At 31.3% G+C, this 18,850-nt stretch overlaps 4 protein-coding genes across 5 annotated transcripts; 2 read left to right on the top strand and 2 right to left on the bottom strand.

Annotated features, from left to right (window-relative positions):
* Positions 1-1,302: 1,302 nt before the first annotated feature.
* Positions 1,303-3,168, top strand: LOC101492424 (uncharacterized). The gene has a single exon (XM_004516516.4). The coding sequence runs from the start codon at positions 1,718-1,720 to the stop codon at positions 2,813-2,815; it is 1,098 nt and encodes a 365-aa protein (XP_004516573.1). The 5' UTR covers positions 1,303-1,717; the 3' UTR covers positions 2,816-3,168.
* Positions 3,169-4,469: 1,301 nt separating this feature from the next.
* LOC101493417 (ethylene-responsive transcription factor ERN1-like) lies at positions 4,470-5,420 on the bottom strand. The gene has a single exon (XM_004516519.3). It carries the CDS (start codon positions 5,418-5,420, stop codon positions 4,470-4,472), a length of 951 nt encoding a protein of 316 aa, XP_004516576.3.
* A 1,964-nt stretch (positions 5,421-7,384) lies between these two features.
* On the bottom strand, positions 7,385-12,862 carry LOC101492082 (CSC1-like protein At1g69450). 2 transcript variants are annotated; one of them, XM_073370280.1, is made up of 10 exons: positions 12,368-12,859; positions 11,553-11,708; positions 11,400-11,463; positions 10,916-11,125; positions 10,027-10,215; positions 9,643-9,959; positions 9,062-9,338; positions 8,584-8,856; positions 8,250-8,483; positions 7,385-8,158 (listed from the first exon to the last, which is right to left on the bottom strand). In XM_073370280.1, the coding sequence occupies exons 1-10, from the start codon at positions 12,643-12,645 to the stop codon at positions 8,006-8,008; spliced, it is 2,151 nt and encodes a 716-aa protein (XP_073226381.1). In that variant the 5' UTR covers positions 12,646-12,859; the 3' UTR covers positions 7,385-8,005. The 2 variants fall into 2 exon arrangements, with proteins under 2 accessions (XP_073226381.1, XP_073226382.1); XM_073370281.1 differs by lacking the exon at positions 7,385-8,158 and having other exon boundaries at positions 8,307-8,483; positions 8,670-8,856; positions 12,368-12,862.
* Positions 12,863-15,306: 2,444 nt separating this feature from the next.
* Positions 15,307-17,626, top strand: LOC101491757 (uncharacterized). The gene is made up of 2 exons (XM_004516514.4): positions 15,307-15,873; positions 17,040-17,626. The coding sequence occupies exons 1-2, from the start codon at positions 15,463-15,465 to the stop codon at positions 17,127-17,129; spliced, it is 501 nt and encodes a 166-aa protein (XP_004516571.1). The 5' UTR covers positions 15,307-15,462; the 3' UTR covers positions 17,130-17,626.
* The last annotated feature ends 1,224 nt before the right edge of the window (positions 17,627-18,850 follow it).

An 18,850-nucleotide genomic window follows, 5' to 3' on the forward strand; every position in this document is an offset into this window, starting at 1 on the left:
CTTTCCCTATTCTATTTTTTTTTTATCTATTTATCCATCTCTTACTTTTACTCTAGTAATTCATCTATTTCTCTCATTCTCTCTCTTTTATCTCACTTTTACTCTTTTAATTCATCTATTTCTCTCATTCTCTCTCTTTTATCTATCATGCTATTATCTCTCCCCTCTCAAATAAAAACTTACACATAATAAAGTATATTATAGTAAATTTTACATGATTTTATTTGTGCTATCAATTATTCATTAAATATCGTATAGTACAGAATGTTTGTTTTATCACGTTCACTACCTCTTTTGCAAATCAAATGAACTTGAAGTATTCAAATAAAAGTTAAATATAATTAATGATTTAACAATTTTAATTAATTGAAAATATAAAAATATTTAAAATATTTGACTTAAATTCAAAAAATAATATATTCATAGTTTCTAAATGGTTTTATTGTTGTTATATTTGAATTTTTTAAAATAATTTATGATAATAATAATAATCTATAACTATTTTACCAAAAAAAATAATAATCTATAATTATATATAATGGCAATAATACCTTTTTTAGTATGGTTTTTCTGTCTAGAACTTTTTCCTTTAATAACCACAATTGATTTTCAATATTTCTTAAAAAAAGCAAAATAGAATCACATGTGTTTTTTTCTTAATATTTTGAAAACAGTCAAAGAAATAAAAAGCAAAATGGAAATCACATGTATTTTTTTCCTAATATTTTGAAAACAGTCAAAGAGCATACAATAATAATTGTTCATGAACCACAACAATTTTTGCAGTGATGAGGATAATAAAAATTTATTATCAAAATAAAATAATTTTACTCCATAATAAAAAAAAAAAAAACTATAATAGATTGATTAACCCACAAGGATAAGAGATAAATAATGGGTTATAATGTATTTGGTCAGATAAATAGTTTTATATTTATATATACTTGATCAATAAATATATGTCATTACATATCACAAATCCTAGAAAGTTATTAGTAATTGTATGAGAATATATCAAACACATAAACAACTTAAACTAAATTTATAAAATATAAAAAAATAAAAAATAAAAAAAGCGCACAGTCAAATACCCAAATAATAATAATAATAATAATCCAAAAACTTCCAAGAGATGAAGAGATTGGGGAAAATGTTCATATATTTTGTAAAAAGACTATTAATTTACAGATAGGGAAAAATATGAATGAAATGTATTATTACTCTTTTTTAGGCAATTTAAAGTTATTATTGCTATTTACTAATAAAAATAATATTACTATTTTATAAAAAAATTGTGTAAAAAAAGTGAAAATGATTCTTGATCTTGAGCTGTAGACAGCTCCAGTTCCAGAGTGCAATGCAAATCTGAGTTATTTCTCCCTTCCTACAAATTCCTTTCTTCTTCGAATTCTCCCAAACATTCTCACACTTCATCTTCAATGCTGTTGCTCTTTTTTTCAAATTCTATTCTCTCTACACCCAATTTGCCTGTCACTGTATCGCATCAATTTCTTTCTTCAATTTTTGTCTAACGTCCATTACCGACAACAAAATCCCGTTTTGGAACCAACCCACGTCATGATTCACGTCTTGTTAGCTTAATCAACCTGTTTCAGATCTTGTGTTCCACGTTCAATTTTGAGTAAATATTCATTTCCAATTATATAATCGATTTTTTTTTCTTCCTTTTTTGGTTAGATTGTTTTTTTAATTGAAAATGGAGATTTCTAGTGGAGGTTGTTCTCCTAGGATTAGGTCTGATCATTTGAAAAAAGAGGGATCAGATGAAATACGTTTACGACAAGCTTTAGAATTGCAACTTTCTGATATCGTTCGTTATGGTGATGATCACAATTACGGAATTCAATCAATGAATGCTTTGGATATTCTCAGAGAAACCATAAGGATTCTTAGGTTTAATTCATGGGGTTTCATGATTATCACTGTTTTGCTTATTTGTCCTGTTTCTGCTGTTCTTTTGTCTAATGTGTTAGTGGATGAGTCTATTGTGAAGAATTTAACTATTAGGCTTATGTTGGTTGCTGAAACTAGTGGTCTCCCTTTGAGACCTATGATCAAACAATCTTGTCAGCGATTTGCCGAGACCGTAACCGCTTCTGCTATGTGTTTTCCCTTGTATGCAACATTGTTGTTATTGTCTAAAACTGCAGTGGTGTATTCTGTTGATTGTACTTATTCAAGAAAGAAGTTTGATTCTTCCAAGTTTTGTGTGATTGTTTCTAAGTTTTGGAGGAAGATACTTTCTACGTATATGTGGGCTTGTACTATAGTTGTTGGTTGCATCACTATGTTCTGTGTTTTCCTTGTTGCGTTCTGCAGTGCATTGGCTGTTCTTGGGTTTTCTCCTAATGTTGTTGTGTATGCTGCATTGATGGTTGGGTTAGTTTTCTCTGTTATATTTGCCAATGCTATAATCATTTGCAACATTGCTTTGGTGATCTCGGTGCTTGAGGATGTTTCGGGAGCACAGGCGATGCTTCAGTCTAGTATTTTAATCAAGGGTCAGACTCAGGTGGGTCTGCTAATATATCTTGGATCGACAATAGGAATGGCGTTTGTTGAGGGGTTGTTTGAGCATAGAGTGAAGACACTGAGTTATGGTGACGGATCTTCGAGAATGTGGGAAGGGCCGCTCTTGGTGATAATGTATTCGTTTGTGGTGCTTATAGATTCTATGATGAGTGCAGTTTTCTATTTCAGTTGTAGATCTTTCAGTGTGGAGAACTCAAATGGCGAAGGCAGCTCGATTTTAGAAACTATGGCCATTTCTGCTGAAACAATGGGTATTCAATGACATTTCACACAGGATATTGATTATATCAATTGAATTAATAAGATGAAGATGAAATGGTAAAGATTGTTCCCTGCAAATTGTGTTGCCATTGAGAAACCTTGCATCGATACTTCTTCAGAACATTAGAATGTTGGATACAGCACATATATGGAGTGGATGGCTTTCGCCTTGATGAGAACGAGATAGCTCTCAATACATGGAAATTGCTTCTTTTAGTTAGTTTACAAACACGGAAAAACTTAAAAGCAGAGTAATTGATGTTTTTAGTTTCTTGTTATGACAGTGGCAAAGGTAATACTTTTGTAAACAAACGGAAGAAGTTAATTTGAATCAAAGCACAAATTTATTGTTCCTATGTGAGTTATATTACAGTTACTTGCAGTGCTTTTAAAGCTTCTATCATAATTGTGTGTAGGGTAACCTCTGGAGATTTTATTTTTAACTTTAATTTCAAACATTAATGACCAACTGTTAAATCTTTAGACTAACATGCTCATTTCAAATAAATGCTATGGACTATTAGATGTCTTCCGATGCTAGGGCATGCCACAAGCTTCAATGAGGTCTTATAATGGTAATTACCATTCGGCCTACTAGAGATTAGTGCTTACAGTGATGTTTAAAAGTTTGTTCTCTAGCTTAAATGCCAATAAGTTTATCTGTTATCAGTGTGCACAAATTGGATTCTTAAAAAGTAGGAGCTGGTTTGCATCAAAAGAGATCTATATGAAACTTACTGTCTAATGGATTTGCATTCTGATTTTGCCTCCTTTTGCACGGAACGATTTTTCTGTATGTCTCCATTCCTTCTAGTTCTATCTTCTGTATGGATGCTTGTATTTGTTTAACTGCCAAATATTTTGTTTTCTTCACTTCTTGGTTGGATGAGGTTATAACATATAAGTTCTTACATGATAAATGTTTATTAGATAATATTTAATTAAATTGTATATCCAAACGTCTCCATGATGAACTTTAAGATTGAACTAGTTCATCGGCAATTTAATTGTTTGCTTCTGTACCCTATTGGTTGAGTACTTCCATCGGGTCGAAAACTGCTGTACCACTGGAATGGATCTCTCTTCAAGATCTACCCGCTAAAGCTCGAAGGATAGAAAGCTATGTGTCCTCTGTACCTACCTACCTACCATAACTATTGATCAAGCACAGTTGAATTGATCTAATGTTCTCCAATTTGAGCACTTTCACTCAACTGAACATGGACAAGCTCTAATCCGCAGCAAACGTCGATGGGCTCTAGTCTTGAAAGGTTCTTTTATATATCAAATTAAGTATTACAGAAAAGTGATATTGTAACATCTAGAGGAAAGCGTTTAAGAATTTATAGGATAGAAAACTAACAATCATGTCCATATAGAGATACTACATTATCTTTATATATATATTGAAATTTAAGAATAGGGCTAACATGCAATCCGTTATTTATAAAGAATAATCTATGCTATTTCAATTTTATTTTCTGGCTTAGCAGAATAAAAATCAGGAATATAACTCCAAATGAATGGAAGAAGATTCTGTTCTTCCTGTTAATAAGTCTAAACCTTTCCATTGGATATGCCTCTTCATTTTATTCCCATTATGTGGTATTGTTATTAGGGTAATGGATAGTTCATAGTCCCCATTCTCAAAAAAATTATAATTGATTTCCATTTTCTGGTCCAACTTGTAGCCTCAAACACTCAGACACCCCAACCAAGGTGTAAAGACAAGCTGAGAATTTACGTTCATACTTCATTCTAAAAGTTTCTCTAAGTAACAGTGAATCATTCACATCGAATTTCTCTTCCGCGATTGGCCCCACCATCTCCTGTGCTATTTCGAACGGAGAAGAAGAGTAAGAGTGACTTAATGATCCAACAGTATCCAGAAACTGGAAGTCAATGAGTCCAACATCACAGTTTTCAAATTCTCCATGACACCCCACAATCTGGTTGTTTCCACCATCTTCGGCACTGTTAACAGTAGCACAATGATACCCCAATCCGAAATCCTCTATGCTTCCCTCTTGGTTAAAATTTTCCTCATTAGTCCCACTAGTACAGTCAAAAGTAGTTACAGCAGAAGAACCATAACTAGCAGTAGCATAACTTTCGAGAAAATTTTCTTCTATTTGGTGAAAAAAATGGTGTTCCGGTTCTTCTTTCATTTCTTGCTCATCATAGTGGTTAGTCGGAATACAAGAAGATGCAATGTTTCTGGCTTTGAGCCTAAGAAACAGGAGTTTGGAAATCTTTGGAGGAAGAGCAGGAACATAATGAGAAGATTGACAAAGAAAGAAATTTGTGCGCGTGTTCGCGCCGCGAAGCAAACGTGCAGCCTCATCGTAAGCTCTAGCAGCCTCTTCACCAGTGTCATAAGTCCCCAACCATAGTCTTATGTTCTGTATAGTGTCTTTGATCTCAGCCACCCATCTCCCTGAAGGTCTTTGCCTCACCCCAATGTAACGCTTTCTTGCTCTTCGTACTCGAAGTAGAGCAGCTGTTACTGATGCTGCCTCTTCCCTTATATGTTTCCATTCAGTATTTGCTTCTTCATTGTTCTTTTCCCCTTCTTCACATTCTCTTCTTTTTCTCTTGTTAACCATTTTTCTTTTCAAAAGGTGTGGTTTTCCTTTGGGTGCATTGCGTTGCTGCATGGAAGAGCTTTCACATTTATATGATTGGTTAGTAGAAGCTCTTTAGTTGAGAGTGAGATATTTAGGAGCATCTAATCCTGTATTTTTTTTCCTTAATAAACAAACTTCAGAACAGTCCAGAACTTCCCTTTCATTTTAGTGGAGATCTCGAGGAGGAAATGTCCTTTTTTTGTATTGTCTTGCTCTTGAATAACTGAAGTTGCATCACAGATGCACTATGATTGGATTCGTTTAATGGTTAAGATAGGATCTAGATTGTCTAAGATTGCAATCTCATGTATTCACACAGTCAGTTGAATCACTGCCATTCGTGCAAGATCGAAAGACTAGTATTATAAATTTGACCAATCGGTATCAACTATTAGATTGTTATCAATCAATAGTTACTTTTTGACGGCATGGAATCCATTTTTTCATTAGAGTTCTTGTCCAATGATTTTGACTGGATTTTCCTTGGATGATAAGTAAATTTATATTACTTTCCGGCATATGAAAACCACTTGTCAGTGTCACAAACCTTGTAGAAATCACCCTTATCGACCATAATAGAAAAATATTACATTTTACCATTGTTATGCTTTTACACCGACCTCTGCCGAGAGCACTCTTTATGTAGAATAATGCATAAGTGTAAAAAGATAGTAATATACTTCCAATAAATTCTTTCGTGCACTAATGCTTAAAAGCCAACCGAAATTATAATTACGATTATTGACGCATATTAAAAGTATGAGTTAATAATTTTCTTGTCTTTATAGTCAAGACAATTTGATTGATGTTGAATAAAGAGTTGAATTTTACAGGTTACATTTCTTCTTATTTATATTAAACTGATATTAATGAAGTCATTATTTCAACATAAAGATCAAGACAACCATTAACTTAAACTATCAAAAAAAATTTTCAATTGTCATTAAAGTTTCGAGTGACTTTTAAGCATTGGTCTTCAATGGACCTATTGAAATGATCTACCGTAACATTTATCTATATTTGCGCATTATCTTACACTTTGTTGTTATATACTCTTTCGGTGTCACAATGAATATCACTTTTGCTCGTATACGCATATTAAGAAATGATTATAAATAAAAGAAAAAATAATTATTTTATCAAAGTATCCTTCTTAACTATTGCTCATTTCAATTAAAGATCAAATTCAAATATTCTCGTTAGATTCAATTTTAACTGAAATACATTAACCAATTTAAGCTACCATTTAGTTTTATGTTTTGCATATCAATATACTGAAAAAGAAAATAGAATGAAAATATAGGATAGTTTTGCAATTCATAATTAAATCAAGAAAATAAAATAGAAACCAAAACCAAATAACCCTTTGTGTCAAAGTATGGTTTCCCTTGTGAGATAGGTTATTTAAGTTATTGCATAATTAAAATGTATCCAGAGAAAACACTAAAAGAAGTGACAAGGGCAGCCCAACTTGTCCCCAATATTCTCTGTTTTGGCACGGTTCATTTTGTTTGTGTAGTCTTTCTAAACTATCACTAGAATCCTTTTACAAAAATCATCAAATTTATTTGAAATGGAGCTCCTTCGAGATTATAAAAAATTAAAAATTGAAAAGAAAATTAAAAAAAAAAAAACCCATACTAATACCTCTAATTATAGGTTTGATTACTGCACTATCATCAACATTAATGACTAATGATCATCATAGATAATATCTACCAGTAAAGCATTAAGGGAGAGAACTAGAAGAGTTAATAACCCATACTAAGATTGATGTCAAGGCACCTTACTATGGTATTGTACTTGGGCGGTGCTTTATGTCAATCAAGCCGTCAATTGATAGGTAATTATATAATCAACTATAATTAATCTGTTTTATTATTATTATTATAATCAACTATAATTAATCTGTTTTATTAATATATACATGCATGCACATAATATAAGTATATAACTATAATTTAATTCAATAACACGATCGTTTGTAGTGAAAGTGAACTGTGAATTCTAGTTACAACATCTCACAAAGAATAAAATCATTGTTGTATTTGCTATCCTATACCAAAATTGTTTGCCATGTATAGTTTCTACCATTACAAACAATGCAGAGCTTTCTCCACTATAGTCTAAATCCTAATGACTTAGTTGTTGCATATTCTAAACGTGGTAACTATGCACTCTAATCTCTATGGATAATATACTTTGACTTATCACACTAAAAATATATACACAAATGACTTGGTGCATGTTTCGAATTGGGATGAGTTTGACAAATCACGTTGGCATCGTAATTTTGTTGAAACTCAAAAGTGTAACTTTTACCAAAGACAGAGTGGCACGTGATTTTGCAAAACTCACTACTAATCCAAACATACACTTGGTTGATTTAAGAGTAAAGCAATTGGAACGTATACGGCTTCTGCACATGATGGCACACCTTCTGGCTTCTGTACTACATTGTTTCTTCAAAAAGGAAGGAATCTGAAATCACATACACGATAGTATGAAACAGCCAACAGGATAGGATTTATACGGTAGAATATTGTGATCACTTGATATTGAGCTTAAGATAAAAGGGGACTAGCAAGACTATCATCCCTCGATGCGTGTTGAATTGGAAACAAAGCAGGGTCTTTATATGCAGTTAGCAATTTGTTGTAAAATTCAGCCATTGAAGCATTATCCTTTTGGTCTTCCATATCCTTCTTTATTAAACTCTGGAAACACAAACACAAGTCAAATCAGAGATGTGACAGCTTAATGTTCTTTCAGAGATACCAAGACAATCACGGTCAGTGGAAACCTTACCTCTCCGGAGTATGCAGTAAATATTGGCAAGAATCGTTTTCGGCAGTAATAATTAAAGAGAAGAGTGAGCACTGGTAGAGGAAACATCCAAGTTGAAGCTGGAGAAATTTTTTTTAATGCAAAACTTCCTGCTGCGATCATTTGCATAAGTACTAGAGAAAATATCATTGAATCGTGGACTATAGGCCAGAATCTCCCTGCAGTTTCATACTTTGGTGCATATACATTTATGAACTGCATAATACAAAAGCAGTGGATCAGTGCAAGTCACGTAATAACCAGTTTTCCAGAGCCTCACATTTTCAAAACTAACAAACATACAAAGAAATCTGACCTGGTTTCGATAAATAATGTATGCAAGACAGAGATAGACCAAGAGGAATGGTAAAATTAGCGGAGCTAAGAAGAAATATGTAATACCAAGAAGTCCAAAGAAAAGGATCCTTGGAACATCTCTGTGGTAAGCAAGAGACGGAGCTTCAAATTCCTCTTCTGGTCTGGTGAAGGGCCTTTTTATCAAACTGCAAATGAAAGGAATTATCTGAAATAGTTCTGATGACACGCTTGTCCATCCTGTTGTGGCAACATAAGTGATGAAAAATGATGCCTACAGTGAAATCAAAATGACTTTCATTAAAGAAAACATGGAAATAGAAGATTGTATCATTATAAATTGGTCATTTGGTATGCAGTTTTAGACTTGAATATCATGTCATGCTTAAAATGATAGGTAGTATGAGTAAATGTTATAATAATGAGAATATTGTCAGTATTATTTTCAGGGAAGTTTAAATGACATAAAGGAGTCTTACCTGCGCTGGAACTGAAACTGCCAGTTTCCAAGTAATTTCCCTCAGATCAAGGATGACATACAGCTGATAAAAAACTGACCCAGAAAACACAGTTGCAAAAAAAACATTCCATATTGTGAACCACAGTACTTTTTTAGATGCACTCATTTCTATATCACTGTGTGAGATGTATCCTTGAATGGTGGAAAGAAACCACATAACAGGAGGTGCCATCTTCAGAGACAACTGAAGAATAAGACTGGGAAGATATCCTGTAATTATTTGAGTAACAAATTTTCTGCAGGCAGATTTAGACAAAGTTCAGAGTTTTTTATCAACAGATTCAACGCCAAAACATAAAGGTAAATCTAGAGACACCCCTTCCTAATTAAGAAGACATAACATCACATATTCACATGTCATAAAAAAGATAGCTAGAAGCTTAGAATGAATTTGACTAACACTATTGATATAAAGAGAGGGAATAAAAGAAAGAAGAATAGCACTAGCAATATTTTTTTTTATGGGAAATAGCACTATCAATATAGAGAAAGCAAGAAGGGTGATCAATTGATTGGTAAAAAAACACAACTTTTACTTACACAGATAGAATACTTGTCAAGAAGGGAAACAAAATTTCCAATTGTTCCAGATTGGTAAGCCCTTGTACGATTAAAACCGGTATAAGGAACAAAATTGTGAAAAGAATATACACAACTATAACCACCAACTTAGAAATCCATTGTCGCATGAACGATTCAGAAAAGAAAGGCCAGTAAACGTCATGAGGTTGTGGAGCTGGCTCAGTAATCCACTGTGTTGGATTGCTTGATGGTTGCAAATGGAAAGCACTTGCAGCGCCATAACGGGACTTGAAGAACACAAAAGCCGCTCGAGCCTCCTTGAACATTGAACAAGACTGAGATAGTTATGAAATCTCTTCATTTGGAAGGAAAAATAAAGAAAGCATATAAATTACAACATACTTCTCCTATCAATGAAGCCTCTGATTGCTTCAATCTCACATTCTGCTCGATGTCCTCCAACTTCTTTCCATAATGATCTATACGATCATCTTTAGATCCAAAAAGTCCACAAAGATCAACATTCTTGTACTTTCGAGTAGGATCTGAACGTAATTGACCAATCCTTTTATACAAATTCTTTGCCTTACTCTAGATTTAAAAGAAAGACGGGGAAATGAGTTGCATAAATATCAAAATAAAATAGAAATACATTAATCCAAAGTAATGAATTTAATCAACAACATTTGAGTTAAGGAATTTTAACAAATGACGCTTAAGGAATGAATAGAATAACAATATAGACTAAAGATTTTGGTCATTAAAACTGTTGTAAGGAAGTTCCCTGTAGGAACAATCATTTATATCACTGTGATGTTGAGTTTACTCTCTTGTTGGCTCTGTACCACCCAACATTAATAATTTATGCAGGTGAACTACAGAACTAGACTAATATATAACTCATTTAATGGTGAATACGACTACTGCCTAAAACCTATAGCACAGTAGTTTAACTTTACAACTACTTTATACAACATTCCAACATCTGCAAATTTAACTCATTGTGGTTGATGAGGATTCTTCAGAAGAACACCATTTCAGAGGGCCAAAACTCCATAGTTTAGATGAGAGGGGATTCATAGCATATTAAGTTATCCACATAAAGTTCCAAATTGTTTTATTTCTCAACCACAAATGATATATGACAATGCTCACATATAGCAGTTAAAAGTAAAATGAATAAACATATCAGCATCGCTTTAGAAGACTACAAATTCCACGGCAATTTTAAATACAGAGACAAATTTATAGAACAAGAAAAGTGATTAAAATTGTACAGAATGTTATTTACCAGGAGAGTTTGAATTTTATTTGTACGGCGAATAACCACATGTGATAGATATGTTGATGGGTATAACTCTCTAAAGAAGCTCTCCACACTGTCACTGATACTGCAACTTGAGGAAGAAGGAATACTGTGAACTAAAATGGTGAACTGGTGTGGCTGAGGCTTGGATGAATAAAAATAAGATATTCTTTTGGACGCTATGTATTTATATTCCTGAAGGATTCAAATAAGTTTGAGTTATGTATATGTAGCTTCAATTGTTAACAATTGTATGGTAAATAAAGCAAATTAAGAAAAGCAACAAAGGAAACCCCTTAAAAAGGTAAATCCTGTTCTGAATGTTGATAATTATTAATTAGTATAGTATAGATATAGAATATATAAATGTATCTCTATATTAAATACTCATCAGTTCAATACTATGGAGTGTAGGTGAGCAAATCAAAATTGGTAATCCATAAGCTTGGAGTGTGATGTGAGTACTTACATGATGAAGTTGTAAGCATGTGAATCCAGATACAAAATATACAGCAATGAAATGGACCCACAACCTGAAACAAAAATCATGAAAAATAAGAACATTTCCATTCTGAGCAATGCATATTAAAACAAAAAATGTTGAGAGTGAGAAAGTATTCACCAGTTAGAGCCACTGTTTACATTTGATATGGTGAACACATCTAAAGAGTTAGCAGCAAAGTCAACAATGTCAACCTCTTCTAGGTGATTTCCCCAGCAGTTCACTGGAAGAAGCACAAAGATCCCAATAACACCAGCAAAAGTAAATATTTTCAAACTGCACACATTCAAGAAATAACACAATTCAGTCTAAATAAGAGCTTCTCTTCAATACTGGTTTGTGAAAACATTCTCTTTTCATTTCTTAAAATCTGTGTTATTTTTGTTTGTTAACCAAGAGGTAAGAGACTATTGAATTGAACAATTATCTACATTTTTATAAACAATGAAAATATCAAAAAATTATTTTCAATATTTCTGGAAATGCATCTTTATTAACAAACATTTTATCTCCTCTTCATAACAATAGTTTATTTTAAGAATCTCTCGTCAAGATAAAATGAACACCCATTTTAAAAATGATAACACTATATTTACAAAGTAAAAAGGCTTTATCGATCTTCTTTGTTGTCCAACATCGATGTGCTACCAATACATGTGATTAATTTGGCTTTGGGTATGGCTCATAGTTACCGATAAGTCAACAGTTGCACGAAAAAGTGAGAAATACAAGTTGTACTAGATAAATCATAAGTTTGAAACTATAATACAAAGGTACTACACGTACTGTATAGTGAGAGATGTAGATACACTTGGTCAAACTTGGTGATTAAACATCCTTTGAGATTGTTGTTTCATTTTCTCAAGTTATCACCGGTGTGTGTGGTATCACTTTTTTACCCTTTTGAATCTTTAAGAAAGAGGGAAAGAAAGTACCTAAAGGTTATGAGACGCATAAAGACAAGAGCATCTAATCCTGACAATGAAAAAAGATCCTCCTCAGAAAGGCTCCAAGCTTTTGCAATCCAATCTGGGGAAGGTATAAGTTTTTTCAAATTGAAAGGTGTTGTTAGCGAAGCTCCTTGAGCTAGCAATCGTGGAATATAAACTTTATAGTTGCTAGGTTGTTTCCTCAATATGGAGTAAAATGTGAAGAACAAAACACATAGAGCAGTGTTAATTCCAACAGATGTCAAAAGAGCAGATACAATCATTTTTTGAGAAATAAATCCCAACACAAAAACTATAGGTCTTCTTCGATCCAATAAAAAACATGAGCAGAAAAATGTTAGACCCCAAAATTAACGGAGAATAACTTAACTAGATTATTTGATGTAGAATGAATGAATGAAGTGTACAGTGTTGAAGACGCGTTGAAATCGATTATTTTAAGTAGGGAGAGTTGTGAATTGGTCGATGGATGGTTTACAAGTGTCGTTTGCTGATAAGAACTGTGGCCTCATACACAAATAATGAACTTTGACATCTACGCTTTTTGTTACTCGTGTCATTTAACAATTGGTTCAGGTTGAATTTTGAAAGTGAAAGGAAAAATTATTAACAAGAATTGACCTGGACCGCGCCAGCGCGACGGCCAGGTACGTATCGCAGTCGTCGACATATCATGATTTTAACTGTTGTTAAGTGCAAATATAAAGTTGACTATTTTTTAAACTCGATGCATTTTTTTTATATTTTTGCCAAGAATGTACTGGTATATGTTTCGTCGCCTCCATTTTCACTACAAGTCAAAAATTATACTCCTAACGCAGATGCTGCTTTGCAAATGCATTTCAATCTTTGTTACCGGTGTCTCCAAAGGATTAGAGACTGGTTAGAGAGACTCAAAATTGGATTTGATTCCTCTAAAAAGGAAACAGTTTATTATAAGGAATGAAAGAATAATATCAATTAATTATTGGTGAATAAATAAATTATTGATATTATATAATATTATAATAGTTCTTCTCGTAAAAATTTAATTTTTTTTAAAAAATAGATTAATTAAATATGAGTTTTAAAGTGTCATAAAACTTAAAAATTCATACTTATTATTTATTAAAAAAATCTAAACTTTTGTATGAGATACGCTAATGTTGTCCTAAATATGCACGAAAAAGATGGTTTAAAAATTTGAATATAAGTAAAATTGAGAAATTTTTAAGACTAAAGATTAATTTTTTTATATAAATACTAAAAATAAAATAATTAAATTTTGTAAAAATTTATTTAATTCCATTTTTTATTATTATTTTATATCAAAAGGACACAACTTGGTGTGCCACAATTCACACATGACATACCAGAATAAATAAGCAAATTAGTCTCTAAGTTAAATTAGTTTTTGAATTTTGTAAATCGACAAATACATCTCTAAAATTGTAAAATATTAATCAAAATAGTTCTTCTGTAAAATTTTATCATTAGATATTTCGATGTGACAGTGTAATTGAATATATGACTTATTCATGTTGATCATACACCAATGTCATCTTCTCAATGATAAATTTGTTGATAAAATTTTGTCATCTCAACGATAGAGTACGGACAATTTGTTGATAAATTTGTGAGTAATTGTAATTTTGTATGGACTAATTATAGACAAATTAGTCCATAAAAATTTAAGTTTCATTAAAAAAATTAGTTCATTGTGATGACATTGACATGAGATATACATGAAGAGGTCAAATATTTAATTAACATATCAAAACATAATCTTTAGCAATAAAAGTTAAAATATAGACTATTTTGATTGATATTTTACAATTTCATGATGAATTTGTCATCTTACAAAATTGAGAGACTAATTTGACCGACACTTACAATTTCAACGACTAATTTGTCTATTTACTTAATGTATTATTGCCTCCATTTTAGGCGGTAGGAATGGAAAATAAGGATGGAGTGAGTAGCATTTTGAATCGCAGGGAATAAGTTCTCGTCCACGTCCCCATTTGATGACACCCTTAGTTTTTTTGACTCAACTATATTCAATTTTTCAAATTGTTATAGTACATAAAAAAAATAAAACAAATTTAATGTTGTTAAAAAAAATGAATCTGCAAACAAACTAAGAACTAATACTTAACAAACATGCTTGCAAGTCTAAAGCAAGTGTTAAAGTGATGCATTTTTTAAATAAAAATAATAACACAATACTTATAAAAAATAAAAATAAAGTTTTGTTACATTTAAGTTCTGACTTGAATTAGAACAAGCATGGGGCATTTATCTTGAACAATATAGCTAAGTAAACATCTATTAATCTACCCTTTTATAAATTCATAACGAATTGAATTGTTTGATGCTTTTTATAGACGCCAAATTTTAAGCCAAAAACTTTAGCTTAGGTTTTATGATCCTTGAATTGCCCTTGCTCACAAAAATCAAATTAATATAACAAAATATCTATAAATATGATAAAATTAAAGTAAATAAATTAACGTTTATATTTAGTTTCTGAATTTTAAACTCTAGAACTCTTACTTAAAATTTATTCTAGACATCTTAATTAACTCACCAAGTAAGTTGAGCTACTATTTGAACTCTTTTCTCCAAATTAACCATGGCCCCTTGATGATTCTCCTTCAGAAGGCTTTAGTGAGTGGTCTTATTGATGAAGACACTAAACAATGGAAAAGAGACTTGATTTTGTCTATTTTCAACCATTTCGAAGCAAGGCAAATTGTGAGCATCCCTCTTGGATGTGGTATGGAGAAAGAGATGGAAAATCTCACACTCTTTGAGGGATACTTACTTTCACTTTCACTTTCAATTTCAATTTCAATTTCAATTTCAATTTCAAATAAATGTGATAATAAATCTCTGGCCCACCATATCCTTTAAATATAAGGTACCGAAATATCACAAAAATTGAAGCCATTCAACAAAAAGGAAAAATACAAATTGAAACAAGATATTACTCCGTATATGATATAGATATTTTAATTTTATCAAGTAAGATATTTGGCACATATATGCTTAGTGTATTTGAAAAGTAGTTGTAGCTTGCAAGAACCTAAAGGCAGAGCATGGAAGAAATTAACGAGTGGCAACAAATCGAACAACACCCAAGTCTCGAATCCTCTGAATGGAACAGAGTAATTATCAACGAAGGTACAACACAAATTGTTCCAACTACAATAGACTCCGTTAGTGACGAGGAGGATGAGACCCCAACGCGGGCTACAAAGCCGTTAGATTGGGCCAATGAAGGGAGGAAGCTGTTGAAGGTGCGGTTTGAGGCTATGAGAATGGAGATTATGAGGGTTGCTTCCAAGGTTCGTAACTGTGCAATATGTAGTGGGGCGTTTTGGTCAATTACGTACATGGCCGGAGCCGGAGCTGCGACTGGGGTGTTGGTATCGTTGGTTTACATGGGGATTCAAAGCCGTCGCCGGAAGGAGGATGGTTACAATTATCTTCTTAGACACAAAGATGAGGTCAGTACATGCCATAAACATCTTTTTCCCTTCTATTATTTCGACATAATAACATATTTTAAAGGTAAAAGTTTGTGTAGGATTGGATATATAAAAAGAAAAACAAATATTAAAATTAAAGGTGTTCAAATATAGGAATTGTAATTCAAAATAAATTATTTTTCAATTCTAATACATTTTCATCTTAATTTAAATTTATACTGGTATTCAAAACATGGTTAATTTAATTATATGATTAATTATAATTTTTAATGCGATATATTAATTATTTATTTAACTAAATTAACTATATTTTATACACTTCTATGTAGCTGTTACGAGTATAAAAAAAATAAAGTTTCATGAAATATTTTTGATAATTTTTAAAAAATATTTTTATATCTAAGATTTAGTGATTTGAATTTTAATAAATTAATATAATTTCTGAGACAATATTTAAGAAAAATTTGAGCGACACATCTTTTAATAGAACTTCCTAACATACTTTTTTTGTTAGTTAAAATTTATATAAATTTTGCTAAAATTTTGAAGTCTTATATAAAATTAGTGGAAATGATCACATCAATTCCAACAAATAAATGAAGTATGTTGGAAATTAAAATTATAAACTTGAAAGAGTAAATAAAAAAGATAATAATGAAATAATAACATTTGGATATAAAAAAGAACTATAACATTCCACATATTTTCAAAATTATATCAATTCTCGATAACCTCTCATATCACATTCTTCAAGGAAATGTGATAGATATTAATATTTCATTTTTATTTTGAGAATTACTATCACCATACACAACATCGTACTAATTATGCACAGAAATCAAGTAGAGCCACCAATTGACATTATTTAAAAAACTCACAATCCACTATAAAATATTTAGCAATTTTCAAACAAAAAAATTAAAATTGTATAAATTTATCCATTGTAAAACTTATGATATATAAAAGTAAGTATAATTTTCATTATTTGAATTGGTAAGATAAACAATATTTTTGTAAATTATCAAATGTCTAGTGTATTTTTTTTCTTAAATATCTGTTAAGATATTAGCATTTTAATTTAATGAGTGAAAATAGCTTATTTAAAAGTAACTTTTGAATCACGCCAGACTTTGTAAAATATGTCCTACACAGATCATTATCCTTAACAAATTTTGTTGGTGCAGAAAATTAACCAACTCTTACTTCAAATTGCACATCTGAATGAAACCTTATCATCACGTCGCAAGGTTCCGGTGAAACGAATTGTTGGCTAATGATATTACAGATGAGATTTACAACACAATCATCTTGAATCTTTTGACTACATACCGTAAAGTGTATGAGTTTGGTATAGCTACCATGCATATAAACATAAACAAAATCTAAGAAATTTTTGTCAAAATAAATCTAAATAAATAAATAAATTTGTATAATTACTATTAGAAATATGCTTTTTCTAGCTTTTTTTTTTTTTTTTTACTTTAACTTTTTCATATTCTCAGTTATACAAGTTCTCTATTAGTACTTCATATTCAGACACAAAGTTCTTTTTCAGTACTTTTGTACTTGTAACTAAACATTAAACGTATATTTAGTACAAGTACTTCATTTATTAGTTCTTTGTTTGTACTCTTGATTCCAAACTTTTCATTTTGTTTCTAAGACAATATTGTCAGTCTCATCTAAACGTAGTTTTTCTTTTGACAATACTAGGTAACTTGTAGTCATTAATTTGTTGAGTTAAAATAACCTATAATGTTCACTGGGTAAAGACTTGATCGTATAATCAATATGCTAGGAATGCTACACCAGACACATGAGAGTTTATTTGGACACGTCGAGAGCACTACATGGGGTCTTCGTAGAGACGCGTTTGGTGTTAAGTCGTGACACAACTAGATATCTCAATAGAGTGGGGACGGTTTCACCTCTTTCATTCGAATTTGAATTTCCTCAATTAAAATATTGTTGGAAATGATGATGCTTTTAATGAAAAATTCATTGAAAATAATGATGGCATTTTGAGAGCTAGTGTTGTTGTGAATTGAAAAAATTGAGAAGTCCCACATTGGAGGGATACCACACACTAGTAGGGTATATAAGGTGGAGGTAATGAACTTGGGATTGGCCCCAAGGGACACCCCCAATTTTGTGAAGGAGGGAGAACGCAAGCAATATTGACCACCACACGCGCGCCACCGCCGCCGCCCGGCCCGGCTTTGGTTACGTAACTGCCTTCCACCTAGTCAGTAATCAAAGGTTTTCGAATTTCAAAAACAACAAATATTTCTCAATCATCTTTACCTTTTTTAAGTTTTACAGTTTTTTTTCAAAAATAAAATCGTTTGACTTAAAATTTAAATATTACATGTATAATCTTTTCGGTCCAAACGAAAAAAAAAATTGAAAAAAACAAGTAAAATTAAGATAATTGAGAGAGATCGAAGAATGTTTGGATTAAGAGGATCAAAATCCTCTCATCCCGTGTACTTGACTAGTCGGAAAAGTTCACACTTTTCCTTGAATTTCTCCGTCTCGCACCTGCACACATTCATATGTATAAAGTAATAAATTTAAAATTTATTTTTATTATAATTATTATACAATAATAAAGTTTTTAAAAATATTAAAATCATATTTTATATAAATAAAAGATTATAATTTATACTTGAACATTATTAGTGATACCTACTTAATACAAGAACACATTTTATAAAGAGTGGTGTTTATTAAATACAAACATTGTGACATGTTGACCTAAATACTATGAGACCTATTTAGTATTTTTTTTTACAGAATGCTAAATTGGAGTAGTTAAATACCGGAAAGGCATTAAAATTAATAGGTTTAAATATGTTTTTGCTCTTTATAAATATACTTTATTTTAATTTTAATTTTTTTAATTTAATTTATATCCTTGTAAATTTTTACGAGTTTTAAAAATGTCATTTATAAATATTTTTTAGTAAAATAATTATAACATGACTAATTTTAG

This window comes from Cicer arietinum, chromosome 6 (genome assembly GCF_000331145.2).
Source record: "Cicer arietinum cultivar CDC Frontier isolate Library 1 chromosome 6, Cicar.CDCFrontier_v2.0, whole genome shotgun sequence".
NCBI lineage: Eukaryota > Viridiplantae > Streptophyta > Magnoliopsida > Fabales > Fabaceae > Cicer > Cicer arietinum.

Coding starts and splice junctions, on each gene's coding strand:
- LOC101492424 (XM_004516516.4), top strand. CDS start 1,718: ATGGAGATTTCTAGTGGAGGTTGTTCTCCTAGGATTAGGTCTGATCAT.
- LOC101493417 (XM_004516519.3), bottom strand. CDS start 5,420: ATGGTTAACAAGAGAAAAAGAAGAGAATGTGAAGAAGGGGAAAAGAAC.
- LOC101492082 (XM_073370280.1), bottom strand. CDS start 12,645: ATGATTGTATCTGCTCTTTTGACATCTGTTGGAATTAACACTGCTCTA. Junction 9,339..9,642: donor TTGACAAGTATTCTATCTGT/GTAAGTAAAAGT, acceptor ATCTGCCTGCAG/AAAATTTGTTACTCAAATAA. Junction 8,484..8,583: donor ACATTATTTATCGAAACCAG/GTCAGATTTCTT, acceptor TGTATTATGCAG/TTCATAAATGTATATGCACC.
- LOC101491757 (XM_004516514.4), top strand. CDS start 15,463: ATGGAAGAAATTAACGAGTGGCAACAAATCGAACAACACCCAAGTCTC. Junction 15,874..17,039: donor TTCTTAGACACAAAGATGAG/GTCAGTACATGC, acceptor TTGTTGGTGCAG/AAAATTAACCAACTCTTACT.